We start from the raw sequence: 23,058 nt of genomic DNA on the forward strand, positions 1-23,058 counted from the left end.
GGTTGACAGCATTGTTGACGACACCTCCCACCATTTTGCTGCTGATTGAGAGTAGGTGGATGGAGCGACAATTGGCCGGATTGGATTTGTCCTGCTTTTCCTGGATATGACATAACTGGGCAATTTTCCACATTGTCGGGTAGATGCCAGTATTGTAACTGTACTGGAACAGCTTGGTTAGGTGTGCAGCTAGTTCTGGAACACTGGTCTTTGGTACCACAGTCAGGGTGTTGTCAGGGCCTATAGCCTTTGCAGTATCCAGTGCTTCAGCCGTTTCTTGATATCACGTGGAGCGAATCTAGTTGTCTGAAGACTGGCATCCGTGATGCTGAGGACTTCAGGAGGGGGCTGAGATGGATCATCCACTCGACACTTCAGGCTGAAGATGGTTGCAAATGCTTCAGCCTCGTCTTTTGTACTGTGGTGCTGGGCTGCCTCATCATTGAGGATGGGGATGTTTGTGGAGCCTCCTCCTCTGGTTAGTTGATTAATTTTCCACCACCAATCACGACTGGATATGGCAGGATTGCAGAACTTTGATCTGATCTGTTGCTTGTGGAATTGCTGCGCGATGATGCTCCAACATGTCCAGATAGCTGCTACTTTGGCGGTAGACCCTCTTCTGAGGGAGCTCCTTCCTGACCCTTGCGCCGCTGTTGCCCGCGCGTCTGCCACAGCTGCCGCAGGCACTGCTCCTTGTCTAGTCAGTGACCCCCACATCCCACAAACGAATAAAAAACATTCTAACAAATGTTATCGTAGAATGATACATCACAGAAGGAGGCTATTTAACCCATCATGCCTGTGCTGGCTCGTTTAAAGAGCCAGCCAATCAGTCCCACTTCCATGCTCTTTTCCCCATAGCTTTATCAATGTTTTCTCTTCAAGTATTTATCCAGTTCCCTTTTGAATGTTACGATTGAATTTTCTTCCACCACCCTTTTCAGGCAGCGAGTTCCAGATCACCAGAAGTCTCAAATGAGTCTGCTAAAGTGGCTCAGTATCGCAGCCTGTAGGAGTTTCAGCGTGCTGCGCCATGCCGTAAGAGGCCATGCATTTGAGTCTGTTCGTTATTGTGGATGCCAACAGTGTGAATCAACTGATACAGAATGGGTTTATTGTCCCCATAGTCTTGGGATAATGCTGCCAACTCAATGTAAAAAAAAAACCCACGTTTTCCTGGGATAGGATCCTGGTTTCAGAATCAGACTGGGAGCTTGGAGCAGGTTCCCAGAGGAAGGGCAAATCACAGAACTAAACCCGGGTGTCGATGTGGCTAGAATTAAACTGTGTAAGAGGTTGGACTGTGAAAAGATCAGCACTGTTAAGTTTTCTGTGAATGCTGCTTTCTGCAGGAGTTGGAGGAGAACTACCAGCGAGCTTTCTCTGAGGCCCTGTCCGCCTTCGGTAATGGAGCATTGTTCATTGAGCGGTTTATTGAGAGACCCAGGCACATCGAAGTACAGATACTGGGTAAGTCTGTAATTAAAAAAACAAAACAGAAAACACTGGAAATACTGAGCAGGTCAGTCAGCATCTGTGGAGAGAGAGAAACAGTTAAGTTTCAGGTCAGTGACCTTTCATCAGTGTAACTCTGTGTTGCATCTTGAATGGTATCCCACAACTCCTACAATTGCTGACCCTTGCACAATGAGCAATACTACTCACTGTCAGACTTACACTTATTGAAAGAGCCATCCAATTAATCCCACTCCCCTGTTGCCCCTTAGCCCTGCAGATGTTTCCTTTATCCACTTCCCTTTAGGAAAATATTATTGAATCTGCTTCCACCACCTTTTCAGACTGTGCATTGCAGATTGTTGTCACTCACTGTGTTTAAAAAAAAAAAAATCTTCTCATCTCCCCCTCCAGTTCCTTCGTCAATTATCCTACATCTGTGTCCTCTGGTTACCGACTCTCGTGCCTTTAGAAACAGTTATTTTACTTTAGCAAAACCCTCTATAATTTTGAACACCTCTTTCAAATCGCCCCTTAACCTTCTCTGCTCTGAAGAGAACAATCCCAGCTTTTCCAGTCTCCACATATCTGAAGTCCCGCGTGCCTGGCGCCATTTTCTGGTACGTCTTCCGTGCAGCCTTTCCGGGGCCTTGACTTTCTTCCAGTTCTTCCAGAACTGGCCACAGCACTCCAGCTGGGGCCCAACTGATGATTTATAAAAGTTGAGTAAAACTTTCTGCTTGCTCTGCCACATTGCCTGCCTTTTTCCCTACTTTTCACTCCCTCGCTGCTGAATTCCTTAACCTACCCTTTTATCATCCTGTGATGCACTTCTTTAGCATGCTCCTTGCTAACCTCCCCGCTTTTAAGATTCGTTAACGACGGATACTGTGGCCGATGTCCTTGCATCAACACGATCTGCATCCTCATCATTCCTGCCCCTGCCGAGCTCCAGTAACTTTTCATGCCCTAGAGAATCACTGTCAGAATTCACGTCCTCAATTTGACGCCCCTTTATGACCCATCCTTACTCCGTTGCTCTCCTCCAGCCTGTTGTGCCTGCATGCACTTTCCACTTCTCCACCTCCGACCGACTGCTTCTTCCCTGCTCTTCCTGTTCCACTGTTATGTCACTGGTCACATTGCCTCATGTTCTGGCATTCTCTCCCTCGCAATCCTATATCGCTATCTCCCTTTCTCTCTCTCTCTCTCTCTCTCTCTCTCTCTCTCTCCCAAAAAAAACACTTTAAGATCCGTCTCCTTGTGGGATTTTGCTTTTTTCTCTTCTGTCATACAGTGTAACGTGTGGCTCAGTGGGTATCACACTCAACTCTGAGTCACAAAGTCATGGGATAAAGCCCCCCCCCCCCACCCTCCAGAGACTTGAACAAATAATCCAGGCTGACACTCCCAGGACAGGACAGAGGGAGTGCTGCACTGTCAGGGGTGCTGTCTTTTGGAGGGGACGTTAAACCGAGGCCTTGTCTGGACTCTCAGGTGGACGTAGAAGATCCCAGGGCCAATATTGGAAAAGCAGTGTGTTTTCTCCCCGGTGTCTTAGTCCAATATTTATGCCTCAATCAACATCACTGAAACAGATGGCCTGGCCATTTTCAAATAGCTATTGTGGGATCTTGCTGTGCACAAATTGGCTGCCACATTTCCTGTGCTACAACTGCGCTTGAAAAAGCTTTGGGAGGATCTGAGGCTGCGAAAAAAAAAATGCAAGATCTTTGTGTTTGTCACTTCCAGACTCTGCTACTGCAGTCTCCGTCTACCACCCTCTGTGAACTGCAGCTCTGCCAGATGTACTCTGTCCTGCTCGCTGACCTTCCCTACTTCCCCGTCACCCAACACACAAAACTTCAAGTCCTTTTCTTTGTCTATATAACCCTTCATGACCTAGTCCCACCCTACTTCTGAAATTTGCTCCCCCTACATCACTCCTGAATGCTGCATTGCTCTCATTCCAATCTTTTCTATCTGCACCCTGACACTCCGTGGTCCTCTCTTTTTTAACACCACCATTGGCTCCAAAGCTTTCAACCACCTTGATCCTATTCTCTGGAATTCCTCCCTAAGCTTATCCACCTTCTAAAATCTTCTCAAAAAATATCTATTCAACCAACCTTGGTCATTGCTCCTAATCTCATGCTTCCAGTTCCTTACCTATTTGTGAAGTGCCTGGTGATCTTTATATTAACGTTAATATATGCAGGCTCTTGTGGAGAAATATAAAAGAAAAACATTTATATCGACCTCAGGACATCCCAAAGTTTTTGACAGCCAATGAAGTACTACTTGAAATATAGTCAGTTTATTGTAATGTAGGATACCCAGCAGTCACTTTGCGCACAGCAAGCTCCCACAAGCAGCCCTGAGATAATGACCAAATAAATTTGTTTTTCGTGATGTTGCTTGAGGGGTAAATATTGGCCATAACGTCAAGGTGAACTCCACCCCCCACCCCCACAACAACTCATCTCCCAGTAGTGGCTGTGGGATCTTTTGCATCCACCTGAGAGGGCAGACGGGGCCTCGGTTTAACGTCACGTCCTAAAGTTGGCACCTCTGGCAGTGCAGCACTCCCTCAGTGCTCAAGTCTTTGGCGTGGGGGATGCGAACCCACAAACTCTGACTCGCAGACGGCAGTGCTACCAGATGAGCCACGGCTGACACAAGTTGCTGTTGCAACGTGATCAGTGATTTTGTACCAGTGAGAGGCAGGTTGCAACTTAATGCTTAATGAAATTAAATATTGGGTGTCTCTAGTTACTGAAACTGCGTTTTCTCCTTCAGGTGATAAGTATGGGAACGTGATCCACTTGTACGAGAGAGACTGCTCCATCCAGCGGCGTCACCAGAAGGTGGTGGAGATTGCCCCTGCTGCTCAGCTGGATCAGCAGCTGAGAGACCGGCTCACCTCTGATGCTGTCAGGCTGGCCAAACGGGTAAGAGCTGCTTGATTCAGCATGTTAGTGGAGATCGGGGCTGATCAGCTCCAACTTGTCCATTGCACATTCTGGTGCTTCAACTAGATAGAGGACCGCCATTGCAGGACAAAGCAAACATCAGTCACTGCCAGAGACACCTCAAGTGTATTACGTTCTGAGTTACATGCTCAATCGTATGAGGTAGTACAATCCTAAACACTTTGGGGGCCATTTGAACGTTTGGTGATACTGTAAAATGGGGATTTCAGATCGAGGGCCCATTGACTTCAATGACTGTCCTATATCAGGTGGCCAATTCCATTTTGCCCACTGAACGCTATTTCCCAAAGTTAGTTACTCCCGATTTCAAAGAGAATACGGAATATTCCAACAGGAAAGCACTGAAACAAATTAGTGGATATATTAGCCAGCTTCAGACAGTCAGAATCTCTCCATTTGCTCATAACCCACAAGAGAATTCGATGTAGCATAGCCATTGAGACAACTGTTAGGAGATTTGTTGCCTCGTTACTGTCAGTTGGTATCTCTCTCGCCTCTGAGACAGCGGTTTTGAGTCCCACTCAAGATTTGTACACATAATGCAGGCTGGCACTCCCAGTGTCACTAGTAAGGGAGTGTTGCACTGTCGGAGATGCGGTCTTTTGGATCAGATGTCAAACAGGGGCCCCTTCTGCCCTCTCAGGTGAGCGTAAAAGATCCCATGGCACGATATTGAAGAAGAACAAGGGGAGTTCTCCCCAGCTGTCTTGGGCCAATATTTATCCCTCACAACATCACAAAAAGAGATTATCTGGTCATTAACACACTGCTGTCTGGGAGCTTGCTGTGTGCAAATTGGTTGCTGCATTTCCTACATTACAACAGTGGCTACACTTCAAAAGTACTTCATTGGCTGTAAAGTGCTTTGGGACTTCCTAAGGTCATGAAATACGCTATATAAATGTAATTCTTTCTTACATATACATTGCATAGCTAGAACGTGTGAGAGTTTCTCTTTAAGTATAACTGCAACATCCTAGTTGGACAGCACGTTGAAGCTCTGATAGAGAGAGATGGGAATTGTGTCTGCGTTTGCAATACCAAAGGATTCCCTACACGGGATATGTGATCTCGGTCATAATGGGCGCCATTTCTTCCCCTCAAAGAGTGAGAGGAAATCTGGAAGAAGTGAGGTCCATTGTCTCTCAATAGCTGATTTTGGAGCATTCTTCGTGTGGGCCAGGCCACAGGTTTCTGGGCTGTTGTTGCACAATAATGAGGCTTAAAGGACAAAATGATGAGGAGAAGCTTGGTTTGTATTTGTAAAACAGACAGTGTATTTCTCAGCCATTGTGTCTGAAAGTGGGGATTCCCTTCCCCCTCTAGTATCTTGGAACCTGTTGTCACCTTCCAAATCCATGCTCACCTTTCCTGCAGCTGGATGTTTGAATTTCTCCAATCAGGTTTCTGCTTCACCACTGTAATGAAACGGCCCTAATTGAAATAACAAATGACATCCTCTGTGACTGTGGTAAACTATCCCTCCACATCCTTCTTAATCTGCTTGCAGCCTTACAGACAATCGCCCACACCATCCTCCTTCAATGCCTCTCCTACGTAGTCAAGCAGAGTGGGACTGACCTCACTTCCTTCTACTCTTACTCATCCAGTTATAATGAGAGAATCTCCTGCAAAGGCTAATCTTCCCACCACCATTTCCCCCAAGGTCCATCTTTACTCTTCTCTGCCTCATCTACATGCAACATCATCCGAATAAATGGGATCAGTTTCCGCATGCACACTGACGACACCCAACTGTACCTCTCTACCACCTCCCTCAACCATTTCACTGGCTCTTGTGTTATCAGACTGCCTATCAGAAACCATCCGGAATGAGGCGCAATTTCCTGTAGTTAATTGTCGGGAGGGCCAAAGCTGCTGTCTTCGGCCTTGGCTGCGAACTCCATACTTTCACCACTGATTCCATCTCTCTCCCGGCTACAGTCTCATGCTACAGCAGACTGTTCGTAACCTCAGCGTGATTTTTCACCCTTGGCTAAGTTTACAACCCCATATCCTCTCCTTTGTCCTGTGGCTTATGAATGGCGAGACTGTATTTCAAAGGGTTTTCTGAAGATAGGGATTGGATGCTTATATACAATTAGCTACGTCTTTGACCTCACTGGGACATGCAAAGGCAGAATATGACCTCATGGATATGAAACTAGTAGGAATTTGTTTTAGAGAGGTTTTTGCTTATTACTTGAAAGATCACCAATTAACTAAACAGCAGGTTAGTTTGTCAGTATAATGCTCAATGAATGATTCAAAGCTGCTGTGATTTTTGAACTGGGCTTTTGCTGTAAATGACTTAATATGTTAATAAAGTATTCAGAGTTTAATCTGTTTTGACACTACCTGGCATGGCCGATGTTAATCATCCTCTGCCGTGACGTGGATGAGCAGTAGAAATCTACATTGTATGTTCAGATCCTTGTGACGAATTTGGACCGACACGTGTCGCCCCCACTCCTGTCTGTCTGTCTGTCTGTCTGTCTGTCTGTCTGTCTGTCTGTCTGTCCGTCCTCCCCTACACATATCCCGTCCTCACTCTCCAGTGTTCCTTTTCACCAACCTCCATTCCCCTACAAGTAGTAGCATGGTGGCAGGACCCAAGAATGATGCCCCCCCCCCCTCCCCCGCATCTAGTACAATCTCTTCACCAGTTGATAGGGTCATCAGGACATGACGAGTCCTTCTAACCTCTCGAGCCTGTTCTGTCATTTAGTGAGATCATGACTGATATGTATTTTAACTCCTTTTACCTGCCTTGGCTCAATATCCCTTAATACCATTGGCTAGCAAAAATCTATCAAGCTTAAATTTAAAGTCATTAACTTAGCTACCACTTATGGGATAGATTCCATACTTCTGCCATCCTTTGTGTGAGTCCTGGATTCCTCCATCAGCAGAAAAGTTTATCAACCATATCAATTCCTTTCAAAATCCTAAAAATCTCAATCACATCACCCTTTAGCCTTCTATAATCCATGAAATACAACCCCAATGTATGTAATCTCACCTCATAATCTAACCCCTGGAGTTCTGGTTACATTCTTGTGAAACTATGCTGCACTCCTTAAAAGGCAAACTTCCTCCCCTTTGCATCCTAGCTACTCTGGGTGAGGCAAGATCTAATTCAAATTGCAAACTGTTTTATTCCACTGTAGTTGAAACAGAATGATAGTGTTGATGAGAGCTGCTCTATACAATTGGTACGGTGTCTATATAGTGTTAAAAAATATGAACATAGTGCAGTGTAAACAGGAGGAGGCCCCTCGAGCCGTTCCACTATTCAGTCAGGTCACAGCTGATCTATATCTTAACGTTGTCTACCTGCCTTGGTTCTGTAACCAGTAATACTCAGTCTCGGTACTAGCTCACTCTCGTAGATCATCTAACCTTATCTTGAAAGACAGAGCCTCTCTGTATGCTGTCTTACTGACCAGGACGGTAGTTCCCTTCCTTCGCAGCTTCTGGGGCGTTGATTTTTTAAAAAATTATTTGTTCTTGAAACATGGGTAAAATTACATTTGTTATCCATCTCTTGTTGCCCGAAGAAGCTGGTGGTGGGCCCATCTTCTGGAACCCTTTATAAGATTCGACACATGGAGAGTGCATGGAATTGAATGTAGCCTTTTGACTTGGAAATTGGTTGGGAGACAGAACATGTAGATGTGATGATTGGGAGAATGTGACAAATTGGATTGCACTGATCTGATCTGGGGCCTCAACTTTTCACCATATTTATTAATGACTTGGATGGCATTTTATATCGAAGTTTTCGATGACACTAAGTCAGGCTGCTCAGTAATTAGTGCAGATGAAAGCAGGAAGTTGTCAGCAGGCAAAACTATGGCAAATGAAGTTCCACATGTTGAGAAACTAGGAAGTGTGTAGGAGCACAGAGATTCCGAGCACTAAATTCATTAAAAGCCAGTAAACGGGTACGGTAAGCAATCAAAAAGGCCAGTGAAAGGTTGACCTTTCATTTCAAGGTGTGTTCCCTGCCGATGTGGTGAAGGTGCTGGCTCTGTGGTTAGGCAGCTCTTTGAAGGAGCTACCCAATTAATCCTGCTCCCCTACTCTTTTATTTATCCACTTCCCTTTAGATAGTTACTGTTTACTCTGCTTCCACCACCCTTTCAGGCAGTGCATCCTAGATTGCAACAACTCTCTGTTTAAAAAAAAAATTGTTTGTTCTTGTCGCCTCTGGTTCTTTTGCCAGTCACCTTAAATCTGTGTCCTCTGGTTACCGACCCTCCTACCAGTTTCTCCTTATTTACTCCATCAAAACCCTTCATGAATTTGAACACCTCTATTAAATCTCCTGCTCACCTCCTGTGCTCTAAGGCGAACAATCCCAGTTTAATTTTTTTTTTTAAATCCTGGCTCGCTTTCATGGCCTCGTTTAGTTTTGTTCGCTAAAAATTAAACATGAGAAATATAAATCTCAACTCTCAATATGCAGTTTGAGTTTGTTTTCCAGTAAATATGCGGCTTCTGTCCAGGCGGGTCGGAAGGGAAGTAGAAAAATCTATTTGTCTAGTCCCAAAAACTAATCCTGCTCAACGGGCCATTCTCTCACACATCTCACTAATTCTCCCTGAAGGTTTTCCCACACTATAAGCCCCCACTTCCCACTCAGTCCACTCCATGCACTCGCCAGCCTGTATTGAAAGTAGAACACTTGCATTTTTATAGTACTGGTGATGAAGGTGGAAAAGATACAGAAGCTAAATGTTGTGAGACAGAGCAGGAGCTGGTAAGTGACAGCTCCAGTGTGAGGTGAACAAGGGTGGGACCACATGGGGAAATAATGACAATATACATGAAAATATCAGTCCAGATGCAAATCTTAAATCAAATCAGAAAACCTTCACATCACTTATCAGGTTCTGCAGCATCTAGGGTTAATGTTTCAGGTAGGATTCAGGTGGGAAGGATTCATACTTATTACATTGTGTAAATGATATTGAGATTTCTCCAGGAAGAAGTCAGGAAAATTGACTGGGAAATTCAAAGCAGTAGATTGCTACCCAATTTGATAAAAGAGCAACAGGTTTCTCTAGTTCAAAATGATTTGAGGCACCGAGTAGTTGAGCCAAACCAACTGACCAGGTTCAATCCCTGATTGACTGTAGCAAATTGATCTTAGTCTTAGCTTGGGTATTAGTAAAGGGCATCCATTTTCCTTACCCTTGATAGTGAGGCAGTTCAGAATGTTTTTTTAAAGGAACTCTGTAAATGCAAGTTGTTAGCCTCAGAACCTCCAGGCTAAGGAGAGCAGCATCAGTCAGACTTCTTGCTCCTAGCTGTGACCCTGCTTTCCCCGTGTGGCCCGTTTGATGCCCTCCCTGTTTAACTAGCCACCAATGCTCCCAGTTGAGGCTCTTGCTTGAAAGGTTGTGACTTGGGCCACTTACTGATTAGCCTGTACCCCACAGGGAGTACTGGGCCAATATTTATCCCTCAATCAACATCACTGAGAAACAGATTATCTGGTCAATATCACATTGCTTTTTCTGGAATCTTGCTGTGTACAAATTAGCTACGGGTGTCGCTGAAACAGTGTGCTTGAATGCTTTGAGACATCCTGAGGATGTGAAAAGCGCTATATAAATGCAAGTCTTTTTTTTCTACCTGAGTTTTGAACTGTCCTTCAATTCACCTCCTCACTCTCCACGTCCTGGTGCAGCACAGGTAATCATCCCCGCCTTCAGCAGAGCTTCTCCCAGTACAGCTGTTGCCATAGTGTAATCATGGGCAAAATCCTTCCTTTTTATTCCCACTTCTGAGATTATGTGTGAAACCTCTCACTTGTGGAGAAGAGTGTGTTAGTGCTCCTTATAAACATGTTTACTGTGAACCCGATTTAATTATATACTTGAGATAACAATTTTCCCAAGTCATGTCAAAAGGACTTCACTGAGTTTGTTGAAAAAGTAATTTATATCTCACTCCTTTCTTTAAATGGAAACCAGGTTTACCTAAACGCTCTGCAAATCTACTCCTTTATCTGCCTGTCACCTGCTGCTTGAACAGCTGATACTGAAGGGGCTGCTACAGAAAAATAAGAGTCTTTAGTTTACTTCTGGGCAGGATTTCTGCAATTAATTTATTTATTTAGGCCCATGATTGATTAAGATAATAGTTTAAAAGGAGGTGTTCTGACTTGAATGACTTCAAATAACTTGAATCCAGTAACTGCTGCAGTCCAAATTCAAACTGGATTTTTAAAAAAAAGAAAGTGATTGCATTTCTTTTGCACCTTTCACGACCTCAGGATGTCTAAACACGTCTTATATGTAGTCATAGAGTCGTACAGCATAGAAACAGGCCCTTCGGCCCACGCGTCCATGCCGACCATAATGCCTATCTATACTAAGCCCACCTGCCTGTATCAATTCCATAACCCTCCATGCCTTGCTCATTCAAGTACCTGTCCAGATGCCTCTTAAATATTACTACTGTCCCTGCCTCCACCACCACCTCAGGCAGCTCATTCCAGATACCCACTATTCTTTGTGTGAAAAATCTACCCCTTTGATCCCCTTTAAACAACCTCCCTCTCACCTTAAATCTATGCCCTCTAGTTTTAGTCACCCCTACCATGGGAAACAGACTCTGGCTATCTACCCTATCTATGCCTCTCATAATTTTATATACCTCTATCATGACCCCTCTCGGCCTCCTTCACTCCAGCGAAAACAGACCCAGCCTATCCAATCTCTCTTTATAACTCAAGCCCTCCAAGCCAGGCAACATCCTTGTGAATCTTTTCTGAACCCTCTCTAGCTGAATCACATCTTTTCTGTAGTGCGGCGAGCCGAACTGCACACAGTACTCCAAATGCAGCTTAACCAACGTTATGTACAATTGTAACATGACGTCCCAACTCTTGTACTCAGTGCCTCGGCCAATGAAGGCAAGCATGCCATACGCCGCCTTCACCACCCTGTCTACCTGTGTTGCCACTTTCAGGGAACTATGTACTTGCACCCCAAGGTCTCTCTGCTCAACAACACTCCCCAAGGCCCTGCCTTTCACTGTATATGTCCTGCCCTGGTTTAACTTCGCAAATGCATCACCTCACACTTGTCTGTGTTAAATTCCATTTGCCACTCCCTTGCTCACTTTCCCAGTTGATCTATATCCTGTTGTAACCTTAGACAACCTTCTTCACTGTCCACTATACCACCAATTTTGGTGTCATCTGCAAACTTACTAATCATGCCCCCTACATTCACATCCAAGTCATTAATATATATGACAATCAACAGAGGGCCCAGCACCGATCCCTGTGACACACCACTGGTCAACGGCCTCCAATCTGAAAAACAACCCTCCACCACCACCCTCTGCCTCCCATCACCAAGCCAAATTTGTATCCAATTTGCTAGCTCGCCCTGGATCCCATGTGTTCGAACCTTCTGGACCAGCCTACCATGCGGGACCTTGTCAAAGGCCTTGCTAAAGTCCATGTAGACAACGTCCATCACCCTGCCCTCGTCAATCCTCTTGGTCACCTCCTCGAAAAACTCAATCAAATTCGTGATACATGATTTCCCACGCACAAAGCCATGCTGACTATCCCTAATCAGACCAGGCCTTTCCAAATGCATATAAATCTTGTCTCTCAGAATCCCTTCCAATAACTTTTCCACCACTGATGTAAGGCTCACCGGCCTGTAGTTCCCTGGCTTATCCCTGCTGCCCTTCTTAAATAAATTCATAACATTAGCTATCCTCCAGTCTTCTGGTACCTCACCCATGGCTAACGATGATACAAAAATCTCTGCCAGGGCCCCAGCAATCTCCTCCCTTGATTCCCATAGCATGCTAGGATACATCTGGTCAGGCCCTGGGGATTTGTCCTCCTTAATGCGCTTCAAAACCTCCTCCTTTGTAATGTTGATATGCTCCAGGATATTGCTGTTCCGTCGCTTGAACTCACTAGCTTCCATGACCTTCTCCACGGTAAATACCGACGTGAAATATTCATTTAAGACCTCGCCCATTTCCTGTGGCTCCACACATAGATTGCTACACTGATCCTTAAGGGGACCTACTCTCTCCCTAGCTACCCTTTTACTCTTAATATACTTATAGAATCTTTTAGAATTCTCCTTTATCTTATCTGCCAGGGAAATCTCATGGCCCCTTTTCACCCTCCTAATTTCCTTCTTAAGTGTACTCCTACATCCCCTATACTCCTCGAGGGACTCACTTGATCCCAGCTGCCTATACCTGACATATGCCTCCTTCTTTGTCCTGACCAGAGCCTCGATATCCCTCGTCAACCAAAGTTCCCTAAACTTGCCAGCCTTGCCCTTCCATCTAACAGGAACATGCCGGCCCTGAACTCTTCCTATCTCACTTTTAAAAGCCTCCCACTTGCCAGACGTCCCTTTACCTATAAACAACCCCTCCCGTTCAACCTTTGAGAGTTCCTGTCTGATGCCAACGAAATTAGCCTTCCCTCAATTTTGGACTTCAACCTGAGGACCAGTCCTCTCCTTTTCCATAACTATCTTGAAGCTAATAGAGTTACGGTCACTGGTCCCAAAGCTCCCCCACTGACACATCAACCACCTGCCCATCCTCATTTCCTAAGAGGAGATCGAGTGTAGCCCTTCTCTAGTAGGGTCATCCACATACTGCTCCAGAAAACTATCCTGGACACACTTAACAAATTCTTCCCCATCTGATCCCTTAGTCACTGTTGTAATAGAGGAAACACGGCAAATTTGTGCACAGCAAGCACCCACAAACAGCAATGTGATAATGACCAGATAATTTGTTATAGTGATATTGCCTCAGAGGTAAATATTGGCCCAGGACAACGTGGAGAGCCCCCCTGCTGCTGCTTCCAATAGTGGCTGTGTGACCCTTTACGTCCACCTGAGAGGGAAGACAGGGCCTCGGTTTAACGTCTCATCTGCAAGACAGCACCTCTGAAAGTACAGCACTCCCTCAGTACTGCATTGGGACTTGTCAGCCTAGATGCACTCTAGTCTCAGGAGTGTGACTCAAACCCATGGCCTCTCAGACAGAGCCGAGAGTGCTACTGACTGAGCCACAGCTGACACCTTTATAGCGCAAAGTATAAGAACCTAAGAAATAGGAGCATAAGTAGGCCATTCGACCCCTCGAGCCTGCTCCACCATTCAATCAGATCATGGCTGATTGGATTATGGCCTTGACTCCCCTTTCCTGCCTGCCCCCGCATAACACTTTACTGCCTTGTAAATCAAAAATCTCTCTAGCTCAGCCTTGAATATAGTCAATGATCCAGTCTCCACTGCTCTCTGGGGAAGAGAATTCCAAAGATTAACAATCCTCTGAGAGAAGAAATTCCTCCTCATCTCTGTCTTAAAAGGGAGATCCCTTATGCTGAAACTATGCCCCCTCGTTCTAGATTCCCCCACGAGGGGAAACATCCTCTCAGCATCCACCCTGTCAAGCCCCCTCAGAATCTATGTTTCCAGAAGATCATCTCTCGTTCTTGAAACTCCAATGAGTATAGGCCCAACCTGTTCAGCCTTTCCTCATAGGACAACCCCTTCATTCCCAGGAATCAATGCAATGAACCTTCTCTGAACCAAAGTGGATAACCTCACATTTTCCCACATTATACTCCATCTGCCAAATGTTTGCCCACTCATTTGTCCTCCTCACAACTTGCTTTTCTACCTATTTTTCTATTGTCAACAAATTTGGCTGCAATACACTCGGTCCCTTCATCTAAGTTATTTAATATAGATTGTAAATAGTCTCAGTAATAACTTGCTCACTGACACTCAGTTTGGGTTCCGCCAGGGCCACTCAGCTCCTGACCTCATTACAGCCTTGGTCCAAACGTAGTCAAGAGAGCTGAACACCAGAGGTGAGGTGAGAGTGACTGTCCTTAACATCAAGTATGGCATCAGTGAGCCCTAGCAAAACTGCAGTCAGTGGGAATCAGGGAAAAACTCTCCACTGGTTGGAGTCATACCTAGCACAAAGATGAGATTTGTCCCAGGCTGTTATGTAAGGCAAGGGAGGAGATGGCAGGGGCTCTGACACAAATTTTCAAATCCTCTGTGACCACAGGAGGACAGCGAATGTGGTACCATTATTCAAGAAGGGTAGCAGGGATAAACCAGGTAAATACAGGCAGGTGAGTCTAACATCAGTGGTAGGGAAACAATTGGAAAAAATTCTAAGGGACAAGATTAATCTCCACTTGGAGAGGCAGGGATTAATCAAGGATAGTCAGCATGGCTTTGTCAAGGGGAGATATGTCTAACTAAGTTGATTGAATTTTTAGGAGAGGTAACTAGATTAGTACATGCGGGTAAAGCAGTTGATGGAGTCTGCATCAGTAAGGCTTTTGATAAGGTCCCGCATGGGAGATTGGTTAAGAAGATAAGAGCCCATGGGATCCAGGGTAATTTGGCAAATTGGATCTAAAATTGGCTTTGTGGCAGGAGGCAGAAGGTGATATTCGAGGGTTGTTTTTGCGATTGGAAGCCTGTTGCCAGTGGTGTACTGTAGGGATCGGTGCTGGGACCCTTGCTGTTTGTAATGTACATTAATGATTTGGACGTGAATATAGGAGGTATAATCAGTAAGTTTGCAGATGACACGAAAATTGATGGTATCGTAAATAGTGAGGAGGAGAGCCTTAGATTACAGGACGATATAGATGGGCTGGTAAGATGAACAGAGCAGTGGCAAATGGAATTTAATCCTGAGAAGTGTGAGGTGATGCATTTTGGGAGGACTAACAAGGCATGGGAATGCACAATGGGTGGTAGGACCCTAGGAAGTACAGGTGTACTTGATGGAGCTGTATAAAACACTAGTTAGGCCACAGCTGGAGTACTGTGTACAGTTCTGGCCACCACACTATAGGAAGGATGTGATTGCATTGGAGAGGGTGCAGAGGAGATTCACTAGGATGTTGCCTGGGCTGGAGCATTTCAGCTATGAAGAGAGACTGGATAGGCTAGGGTTGTTTTCCTTAGAGCAGAGAAGGCTGAGGGGAGACCTAATAGAGGTATACAAACTTATGAGGGGCTAGATAGGAAGAAACTTTTTCCCTTAGCGGAGGTGTCAATAACCAGGGGGCATAGATTTAAGGTAAGGGGCGGGAGGTTTGGAGGTGATTGGAGGAAAGATTTTTTCACCCAGAGGGTGGTTGGAATCTGGAACACCCTGCCTGAAGGGGCGGTAGAGTCAGGAAACCTCACAACATTTAAGAAGTATTTAGATGAGCACTTGAAACGCCATAGCATACAAGGCTACGGGCCAAGTGCTGGAAAATGAGATTAGAATAGTTAGGTGCTTGATGGCCAGCATGGACGCAATGGACCTAAGGGCCTGTTTCTGTGCTGTATAACTCCATGAGAAAGGAAGCTGGTTGTGGTTGTTGGAGGTCAATCATCTCAGTCCCAGGACATCACTGCAGAAATTCCTCAGGGTAGGCCCAACCATTTTCACTTGCTTCATCACTGACTTTTCCTCCATCATAAAATCTGAAGTGGGGATGTTCGCTGATGTTGCACAATGTTCAGCATCATTCGCAACTCCTCAGATACTGAAGCAGTCCAGTCTAGATACAGCAAGACCTGGACAACATCCACGCTTGGGCTGATAAGTGGCAAGTTACATTCACACCACACAAGTGCCAGGCAATGACCATCTCAAACAAGAGAGTATCTAACCGTCTCCCCTTGATGTTCAATTGCATTAACATTGCTGAATCCCCCACTATCAACAACCTGGGGGTTGTCATTGACCAGAAACTGAGCTGGGCCAGCCACAAAAGTGCTGTGGCTACAAGAGCAGGTCAGAGGCTGGGAATTCTGCGGCAAGTAACTCACCTACTGTCTCTCCAGTGCCTGTCCACCATCTACAAGGAACAAGGCAGGAGTGTGATCGAATACTCTCCACTTGCCTGGATGGGTGCAGCTCCAACAACACTCAAGAAGCATGACACCATCCAGCCTGCTTGATTGGGACCCCATCCACCACTTTCAACATACTCCTGTGAAAATGAGGGATAGAAATGGCAAGATTAGGGAACCATGGATGACAGGTGAAATTGTGAAACTAGCTAAGAGGAAAAAGGAAGCATACGTAAGGTCTAGGCGGCTGAAGAAAGACGAAGCTTTGGAAGAGTATCGGGAATGTAGGACCAATCTGAAATGAGGAATTATGAGGGCTAAAAGGGGTCATGAAATATCTTTAGCAAACAGGGTTAAGGAAAATCCCAAAGCCTTTTATTCATATATAAGGAGCAAGAGGGTAACTAGAGAAAGGATTGGCCCACTCAAGGACAAAGGAGGAAAATTATGCGTGGAGTCAGAGAAAATGGGTGAGATTCTAAACGAGTACTTTGCATCGGTATTCACCGAGGAGAGGGACATGACGGATGTTGAGGTTAGGGATAGATGTTTGATTACTCTAGGTCAAGTCGGCATAAGGAGGGAGGAAGTGTTGGGTATTCTAAAAGGCATTAAGGTGGACAAGTCCCCAGGTCCGGATGGGATCTATCCCAGGTTACTGAGGGAAGCGAGAGAGGAAATAGCTGGGGCCTTAACAGATATCTTTGCAGCATCCTTAAACACGGGCGAGGTCCCGGAGGACTGGAGAATTGCTAATGTTGTCCCCTTGTTTAAGAAGGGTAGCAGGGATAATCCAGATAATTATAGACCGGTGAGCCTGATGTCAGTGGTAGAGAAGCTGCTGGAGAAGATACTGAGGGATAGGATCTATTCCCATTTGGAAGAAAATGGGCTTATCAGTGATAGGCAACATGGTTTTGTGCAGGGAAGGTCATGTCTTACCAGCTTAATAGAATTCTTTGAGGAAGTGACAAAGTTGATTGATGAGGGAAGGGCTGTAGATGTCATATACATGGACTTCAGTAAGGCGTTTGATAAGGTTCCCCATGGTAGGCTGATGGAGAAAGTGAAGTGGCATGGGGTTCAGGGTGTACTAGCTCGATGGATAAAGAACTGGCTGGGCAACAGGAGACAGAGAGTAGCAGTGGAAGGGAGTTTCTCAAAATGGAGATGTGTGACCAGTGGTGTTCCACAGGGATCCGTGCTGGGACCACTGTTGTTTGTGATATACATAAATGATTTGGAGGAAAGTATAGGTGGTCTGATGAGCAAGTTTGCAGACGACACTAAGATTGGTGGAGTAGCAGATAGTGAAGGGGACTGTCAGAGAATACAGCAGAATATAGATAGATTGGAGAGTTGGGCAGAGAAATGGCAAATGGAGTTCAATCCGGGCAAATGCGAGGTGATGCATTTTGGAAGATCCAATTCAAGAGTGAACTATACAATAAATGGAAAAGTCCTGGGGAAAATTGATGTACAGAGAGATTTGGGTGTTCAGGTCCATTGTTCCCTGAAGGTGGCAACGCAGGTCAATAGAGTGGTCAAGAAGGCATACGGCATGCTTTCCTTAATCGGACGGGGTATTGAGTGCAAGAGTTTGCAGGTCATGTTACAGTTGTATAAGACTTTGGTTTGGCCACATTTGGAATACTGCGTGCAGTTCTGGTCGCCACATTACCAAAAGGATGTGGATGCTTTGGAGAGGGTGCAGAGGAGGTTCACCAGGATGTTGCCTGGTATGGAGGGCGCTAGCTATGAAGAGAGGTTGAGTAGATTAGGATTATTTTCATTAGAAAGACGGAGGTTGAGGGGAGATCCTGATTGAGGTGTACAAAATCATGAGAGGTTTCGACAGGGTGGATAGCAAGAAGCTTTTTCCCAGAGTGGGGGATTCAATTACTAGGGGTCACGAGTTCAAAGTGAGAGGGGAAAAGTTTAGGGGGGATATGCGTGGAAAGTTCTTTACGCAGAGGGAGGTGGGTGCCTGGAACGCGTTGCCAGAGGAGGTGGTAGACGCGGGCACGATAGCGTCTTTTAAGATGTATCTAGACAGATACATGAATGGGCAGGAAGCAAAGAGATACAGACTCTTAGAAAATAGGCGACAGGTTTAGATAGAGGATCTGGATCGGCGCAGGCTTGGAGGGCCGAAGGACCTGTTCCTGTGCTGTAATTTTCTTTGTTCTTTTGTTTACTTCCTTCACCTACGCACAGTGGCAGCAGTGTGAGAGTGGGAAAATGCATGGCAGATGCAGTATAGTGTGGATAAATGTGAGGTTATCCACTTTGGTAGCAAAAACAGGAAGGAAGATTATTATCTGAACGGCTATAAACTGATAGCGGGGAATATGCAGTGAGACCTGGGTGTTCTCGTACACCAGTCGCTGAAGGTAAGCATGCAGGTACAACAGGCGGTAAAAAAGGCAAATAGTGTGTTGGCCTTCATAGCGAGAGGATTTGAGTACAGGAGCAGGGATGTCTTGCTGCAATTATACAGGGCCTTGGTGAGGCCACACCTGGAATATTGTGTGCAGTTTTGGTCTCCTTATCTGAGGAAGGATGTTCTTGCTATAGAGGGAATGCAGCGAAGGTTTACCAGACTGATTCCTGGGATGGCGGGACTGACGTATGAGGAGAAATTGAGTCGGTTAGGATTATATTCGCTGGAGTTCAGAAGAGTGAGGGGGGTTCTCATAGAAACTATTAAAATTCTAACAGGTCTTGACAGGGTAGATGCAGGAAGGATGTCCCGATGGTGGGGGACTCCAGAATCAGGGTCATAGTCTAAGGATGCGGGGTAAACTTTTCAGGACTGAGATGAGGAGGAATTTGTTCACCCAGAGAGTGGTGAGCCTGTGGAATTCGCTACCACAGAAAGCAGTTGAGGCCAAAACTTTGTATGTTTTCAAGAAGGAGTTAGATATAGCTCTTGGGTCTAAAGGGATCAAAGGATATGGGGTGAAAATGGTAACAGGTTACTGAGTTGGATGATCAGCCATGATCATAATGAATGGCGGAGCAGGCTCGAAGGGCCGAATGGCATACTCCTCATATTTTGTATGTTTCTATGTGCACCATCTGCAAGATACACTGCAGCAATTCACCAAGGCTTCTTTGACAGCACCTTCCAAACCTGCAACCTCTACCAGCTAGAAGGACAAGGGCAGCAGGTGCATGCATGGGAACACCACCGCCTGCATGTTCCCATCCAAGCCACACACTATCCTGACTTGGAACTATACCGCTATTCCTTCACTGTCGCTAGGTCAAAGTCCTGGAACTCCCTTCCTTCCAGCACTCTGGATGTACCTACCCCACGTGGACTGCAGCAGTTCAAGAAGGTAGCTCACCACCACCTTCTCAAGGGCAATTAGGCCTTGCCAGTGATGCCCACATCCCACAAATGAATAAAAAAAATCCCAACACTGATCCCTGTGGCACCCTACTAGTTACAGTTTGCCAACATGAAAATGATCCATTTATCCAGACTCTCTGTTTTCTGTTATTTAGCCAATCCACTATCTATGCTCTTTTCTTGTGCAGAAATCTTTTATGTGGCACCTTATCAATTGCCTTTTGAAATCCAAATGCACTAGATCTGCTGGTTCCCGTTTAACCGCCCTGCTTGCTATATCCTCAAAGAATTCTGATAAGTTTGTTAAACATGATTTTCCTTTCACAAAATCATGTTGACTCTGTTTGATTATATTACGAGTCTATATGCATATTTATTATCTTGAGAGGGTGTTACGACCAAGGTGGGAGGAGTGCACTGTTTATTCTAGTTCTACTTCTCCATGGGTCACAACATATGTTTAAATTTGTTCCCACTTACTGATAGTCAATCGTAGCCTTTTTTTAAACCAAAATTAAACACACCAACCAGGTTTCTTTAATAAACTTCAAAATTAGCAGTTTATTATAAAACAAGACTTAACCAGTAATGAAGTAAAGCATAAACACACAGATTGAAATATTCAAGTTCCCTTTTTAACTTAGCCCCTCAAACCCTCTCACTCACGCACACATATACACTGAATAACTGTAAAAATAAAGGTTTTTTTTTTTAAGAGCTCTCTTGCAGACAGAAAATAACACTTGGGCTGAATACTTGCTTATTCTTGAAGAAACAGCAGATGAGATGTGTTGTGTTCCAAAACTGGCATACAGTCTGTCCTCCAAGTACACGTAGACAGGTCACTGGGATATTTTACAGCAATTCTTTTCAGGCGGCATTGAATTAATTTACCGGGCTTTTCTTCAAAGACTGGAGACGAGATGAGTTGACACAATGGATTTCTCTGTGTCTTTTAGAGAGGTGCTGGAAAGCTGAGCTGGGTTGTGGTCTTCTCTTCTCTCCTTGGAAGTCTCTTTTTATACAGTTCAACCCCAACTCAAAACAATTCAAAAGCGAAACCAACAACAGGAGGTCAACCTTTTGACATCCATCAATCTTGACCTGTCACTTCTTCGTAATCAACTTCTCCAGGTGTCCAAAGCTGTCTGTTGTTTATTGAGCTGGAACTCCGGTGGTTTCCTGGAAAGGCTTGTTGTTGTTGCTGGAAGTCAGGTGGTTTCCCGGAAAGGCTTGTTTCCCTCACAAGACCTCTCAGTGCCCCTTTTAAAAATATTTTCAGGGACTGTTTTTCAAAGTCAAGTGGCCTTTACATGACCCCCCTTTGAAAACTGCAAAATTTAACAATTCTTCAACATAAAAACTGACTGTAAAAGCTTCTATAGATATGTGAAGAGAAAAAGATTAGTGAAGACAATTGTGGGTCCCTTACAGTTAGAAACGGGGAAATTTATAATGGGGAACAAAGAAATGGCGGACCATTTAAATACATACTTTGGTTCTGTCTTCACAAAGGAGGACACAAATTACCTCCCAAAAATGTTGGGGAACATAGGGTCTAGTGAGAAGGAGGAACTATATGAAATCAGTATTAGCAGTAGAATGGTGTTGGGGGAAATTGATGGGATTGAAGACCGATAAATCCCCTGGGCCTGATAATCTCCATCCCAGAGTACTTAAGGAAGTGACCCTTGAAATAGTAGATGCATTGCTGGTCATTTAAAAAAATTCTATAGACTCTGGAACAGTTCCAACGGATTGGAGGGTAGCTAATGTAACCCTACTATCTAAAAAATGAGATGGAGAGAAAACTGGGAATTATAGACCGGTTAGCCTGACATCAGTAGTGGGGAAAATGCTAGAGCCCATTTTAAAAGATGTAATAGCAGAGCACTTGGAAAACAATGACAGGATTGGACAAAATCAACATGGATTTACGAAAGGGAAATCATGCTTGATCAATCTAGTGGAATTTTTTGAGCCTGTAACTAGTAGAATAGATAAGGCAGAACCAGTGGATGTGGTGTATTTGGACTTTCAGAAGGTTTTTGATAAGGTCTCACGTAAGAGATTAGCGTGAAAAATTAAAGCACATGGGATTGGTGGTAAGATACTGACATGGATAGAGAACTGGTTGGCAGACAGGAAACAAAGAGTAGGAATAAATGGGTCTTTTTCCGACCAGTGGGGTACCGCAGGGATCAGTGCTAGGACCCCAGCTATTCACAATATATATTAATGATATAGATGAGGGAATTAAATGTAATATATCCAAGTTTGCAGACAACACAAAGCTGGGTGGGAGTATGAGCTGTGAGGAGGATGCAGAGAAGCTCCAGTGTGATTTGGACAGGTTGAGTGAGTGGGCAAATACATGGCAGATGCCGTATAATGTGGATAAATGTGAGGTTATCTACTTTGGTAGCAAAAACAGCAAGGCAGATTATTATCTGAACAGTGGTAGATTGGGAAAGGGGGAGGTGCAGCGAGATCTGGGTGTCCTTGTACACCAGTCGCTGAAAGTAAGCATTCAGGTGCAGCAGGCAGTTAAGCAGGCAAACGGTATGCTGGCCTTCATAGCGAGAGGATTCGAATACAGGAGTAAGGATGTCTTGCTGCAGTTATACAAGGCCTTGGTGAGACCTTGTATTGTGGAGTATTGTGTGCAGTTTTGGTCTCCTTACCTGAGGAAGGATGTTCTTGCTATGGAGGGAGTGCAGCGAAGATTCACCAGACTGATTTCTGGGATGGCAGGAGTGACGTAGGAAGAGAGATTGGGTCAATTAGGCTTATATTCGCTGGAGTTTACAAGAATGAGAGGGGATCTCAGAAACCTACAAAATTCTAACAGGACTGGACAGACTAGATGTAAGAAGACTGTTCCCAATGGTAGGGGAGTCCAGGACCAGGGGTCACAGTCTAAGGATAAGGGGTAAACCATTTACGACTGAGATGAGGAGAGATTTCTTCACCCAGAGAGTGGTGAACCTGTGGAATTCTCTACCACGGAAAGCAGTTGAGGCCAAATCATTAAATATATTCGCGAAAGAATTCAATATAGTTCTTGGGGCTAAAGAGATCAAGGGATATGGGGAGAAAGCAGGAACAGGGTACTGAGTTTGGATGATCAGCCATGATCGTATTGAATGGCGGAGCAAGCTTGAAGGGCTGAATTGCCTACTCCTCCTATTTTTCTATGTTTCTATGTTTCTTTTAAAAATGAATCCTCAAAAATTACTTAGTTTAAAAAAAGGGGCACTTTTGTAACTGGGGAAAGAAATTTAGGCACCTTCCAGGGTTGGAGGGACTGTTATATTTTGCGGTCCTTTCAGGCCTTCTTACTCTAGATTATTGC

The 23,058-nt window shown here is 44.9% G+C and overlaps 1 protein-coding gene across 5 annotated transcripts in view; it reads left to right on the plus strand.

Moving 5' to 3' along the window:
• Positions 1–23,058, plus strand: part of LOC137355917 (pyruvate carboxylase, mitochondrial-like) — a 1,077,083-nt gene that overhangs the window by 122,459 nt on the left and 931,566 nt on the right. For all 5 annotated transcript variants that reach the window (XM_068021564.1, XM_068021567.1, XM_068021566.1 and 2 more), the window contains 2 exons: positions 1,356–1,473; positions 4,258–4,409. In XM_068021564.1, the coding sequence (XP_067877665.1) occupies positions 1,356–1,473; positions 4,258–4,409 (270 nt within the window). The remainder of the gene's footprint in view (positions 1–1,355; positions 1,474–4,257; positions 4,410–23,058) is intronic.

The sequence above is a fragment of the Heterodontus francisci genome, chromosome 44, assembly GCF_036365525.1.
Source record: "Heterodontus francisci isolate sHetFra1 chromosome 44, sHetFra1.hap1, whole genome shotgun sequence".
Taxonomy (NCBI): domain Eukaryota; kingdom Metazoa; phylum Chordata; class Chondrichthyes; order Heterodontiformes; family Heterodontidae; genus Heterodontus; species Heterodontus francisci.